The following is a 3,547-nucleotide window of genomic DNA, read 5'->3' on the forward strand; positions in this document are numbered from 1 at the left end:
GCAAGATCATTTGCTTGAGGAAAGAGACAGGTTCTTGGTGGGCATTCATTGGTCAAGGAATAAGTTTTAGTTTTTTGTAACTCACGCATTTATGAAAAATTAGTCTCTCAGTCCTTCAGTTTCCTTCCCCTGAGGGCACGTGCATGTGATTCTCTATTTTATATCCTTTAGTTCCATTTTATTTATTTTTTTTAAAGATTTATTTATTTTAGAGGGGGGGGAGCATGACTGCACACGTTTAGTGGGGGGAGGGGCAGAGGGAGAGAATCTTTAAGCAGACCCCTCACTGAGCATGGAGCCCCATTGAGGGCTTGATCTCATTACCCATTCATCAGTTGATAGAGATTTACATTGTTTCTACCTTTTGGCTATTATGAATAGTACTGCTATAAACATTTATGCACAAGTTTTTGCTTGGACATATATTTTCATTTGTCTTGGCATATACTTAGGAGTGGAATTCCTGGGTCACATTGTAACTTTATATTTAATCATTTGACTGCCACCTCGTTTGCCAAAATGGCTGTACCATTTTCTATTCCCACCAGTAGTATAAGAGTTTTCTGATTTCTCCACACCCTCACCCTTTTTTTTCTTCATCATTTTAGCTATCCTAGTGTATATATACTTGTCTGGTAAATGATAATCCTGAGCCTCCTTTTATGTACTATTGGTCATTTGTATATTTCCATCAGAGATATGTCTATTCAGATCAATTGCCCATTTTTTTTAGTAGGGTTGTCTTTTATTCATGGAGTTACAAGCATCCTTTATATATTTTAGATACAAGTTCTTTTTTTTTTTTTTTTTTTTTTACAAGAGAACAAATCTACACCTTTATTTACTTTTCATTAAATTTAAATCCTTAAGGGGTACAGCATCACACGGATTCTGTGGCCAATGGCTTTAGCAGGAAGGTTGCTTCGGAATTTGGCACGAACCATGCCACTGTTTCCATGAGCACGAGTTACTTTTCCCCAGATTACTCTGGTTTTGTTTGGTTTGCCACCAGGAGTCACTGTGCTGTTCTTTGCTTTGTACACATAAGCACATCTCTTGCCTAGATAGAATTCCGTTTCATCTTGAGCATAAACACCTTCAATTTTAAGAAGAGCTGTGTGCTCCCTCTGGTTCTGGAGACCCCGTTTATAGCCAGCAAAAATGGCCTTGGACCACAGCCTTCCAGACATTATTTGGCATTATAGGAATCCTGTTCCCAGCAGGCCTCCACAGACTCCAAGATGGCGGAAAAAGAAAGCTAGATACAAGTTCTTTATTTGACATACAATTTGCAAATACGTTCCTACATTTTATGATTTGTCTTTTCATTTTCTGGATCATGTTCTTTGAAGCACAAAGGTTTTAAAGCAATTTTCCCTTTTCCTACTGGTTATTCTGTTTATTTTCTATAAGTAACTCATTTTATATAAGATGCTATATTAGGTTGCCAGAGGGGCCATGACAAAGTATGGCAACCTACGTAGCTTAAACAACAAAAAACATTGTTTCACAATTCTGGTGGCCAGAAGTTCAAAATCCAGGTGTCTGAGGGTTGGTTCTTTCTGACAGCTGTGAGGACGAATGTTCCATGCCTCTCGCCTAGCTTCTGGTGCTTTGCTGGCAATATTTAGCATTTGGGGCTTGTAAAAGCATTATTCCAATCTCTACCTGCATCTTCACATGGCGTTCTCCCTAACTGTGTGTGTGTGTCCAAATTTCCCCTTTTCATATGTACATCAGTTACATTAAATAAGAGGCCCTTCCTACTCTAGTATGGCTTCATCTAAACGTAACTAATTACAACTAGAGCAACCCTAATTCCAAGTAAGGATACATCCTGAGGTACTTGGGATCAGAACTTCAACATATGAATTTTTTAGGAATACAATTCAACCCACAGCACATGCATTATCAAACAAATAAATACTTATCTAATACTTTCTCAAACATTACTTAGTAAAATCTTAAAATTAATATAACTATATATAAAGCAAACTCTTTCCCTTACATTGTCTTATTTTTCTCATAACCCCCTGGTGTGATAAGTAAATACTTATATTTTATCTCCATTTTATAGATGAAACAACTATGATATCTAGAGAGATTTTATTTGCCCTAGTTTATTATGTTTCTGTGTAACAAAAAGAAAGGAGTACAATCTCCCACTCTACATCCTCACCAGGGCCTTTCATACTAAAGGTAATGCTTACGACTACATCTATCTATTTAATGGAAAGGTGACACCAATAAAAGTACTTACATACTTCTGCAAATATGCGAGAAATAAATGCTCTAGGAAAATGGCATAAAATTTTATCCAATGGGCCTGTGAGTTCTACTCAGCTAGATAATCTAGGAAACACAGAATGCATAAAAAGCATTATCCTTGCTTTCAATGCACTTATTGTCTATTAGGAAAGTTAAGCATAATATAGAAAATAATGGATAAGAAAATAAGATCAGATAAACTATGATGAATTGTTCAATGACGTGATTTAGATAGTGGTCAAAGGAGAATTAAATTTGGGTGGATTGGAGTATTCTGAGATGTCTTTATTATGAAAATTGGACTTGAATTAGGGACTGATGTCAGGAAATGGGTCCTGAAGTCATGGAAAGGAGGAAGAACTATGGGTGGGGGCAAAAAACATGAATCAAACTAACAAATTGGAATTGTGAATCCTCTCTCTACGGAAAAGGGGCAATTCAGATTACAGTAACTAGAGAAAACAAAAATTGTAGACAATAATAAAACTTGTCATTCTCATTTCAATTTATATTTGTTGATTAATAAGTGACTGCACTCATACCTTCACATTTTTAGGTTAATTCCAAAGCATTCATGCAGCAAGAGAAGCACTCTCAAAAATAAGATCACCTTTTCACTTCATGGTATTAAGAACAATTAGAGCTTATTCAGAGTAATGGTGTGAACTCCCTAGTAGTGCTTCATTAGTCTTCCTACTGAGTAGGTATGGAGTGTGGGCCAGGAAAGGGCAAAGTTCCCCTCCAAGGAAAGTCAACCCTAATTTGGCAGGTCAGTACTTTAACCTCACAGCCTACTCAATCCATCTCTATTTTTCTGGAACTACCAACAAGGCTGCCAAATGTGATCCATGCACTTGTCCACTAGAAACTGAATGGGAGCCATCAACTCATTTCACACAGGTCAGCAAACAGCAATCAAAGGCTAATGGCTTTCTGTCACCACCAACCCAGGGTAGGTGCAAAGGCCGCCCTGGAGGTTAGAGGCTCTGCATCCCATTACCTATTCCAGGAACTATCTGGTCCCCCTCTAAAAAGCAATTTACTTGGTACAAAATTGAAAGTACTACCTGATTTGCTCTTTTCCCAGTGCTGCTTTCAAAAATGCCTAAAAGTTTCTAAAGTGGCAGAACTGATGGGCTGGCTTCTTTGCTAGGTATTTGGCAGGTGTGAGGGAGCAGTGGTGAAAAACTAATAAAGAGAAATGTCAAGTTATGTTTTGCCAAGAGATGAGTCAGCATTCAGTACATGGCAAAGACTGTTGACCTAAAATCCTCATTCA

General features: G+C 37.6%; 1 protein-coding gene across 1 annotated transcript; it reads right to left on the reverse strand.

The window, feature by feature from the left end:
* Positions 1-857: 857 nt before the first annotated feature.
* LOC116633500 (60S ribosomal protein L35a-like) lies at positions 858-1,190 on the reverse strand. Its single transcript, XM_032406108.1, has one exon. It carries the CDS (start codon positions 1,188-1,190, stop codon positions 858-860), a length of 333 nt encoding a protein of 110 aa, XP_032261999.1.
* Between the last annotated feature and the right edge of the window lie 2,357 nt (positions 1,191-3,547).

Source organism: Phoca vitulina, unplaced genomic scaffold (genome assembly GCF_004348235.1).
Source record: "Phoca vitulina isolate PV1807 unplaced genomic scaffold, GSC_HSeal_1.0 scaffold8, whole genome shotgun sequence".
Lineage (NCBI taxonomy): Eukaryota > Metazoa > Chordata > Mammalia > Carnivora > Phocidae > Phoca > Phoca vitulina.

Coding starts and splice junctions, on each gene's coding strand:
- LOC116633500 (XM_032406108.1), bottom strand. CDS start 1,190: ATGTCTGGAAGGCTGTGGTCCAAGGCCATTTTTGCTGGCTATAAACGG.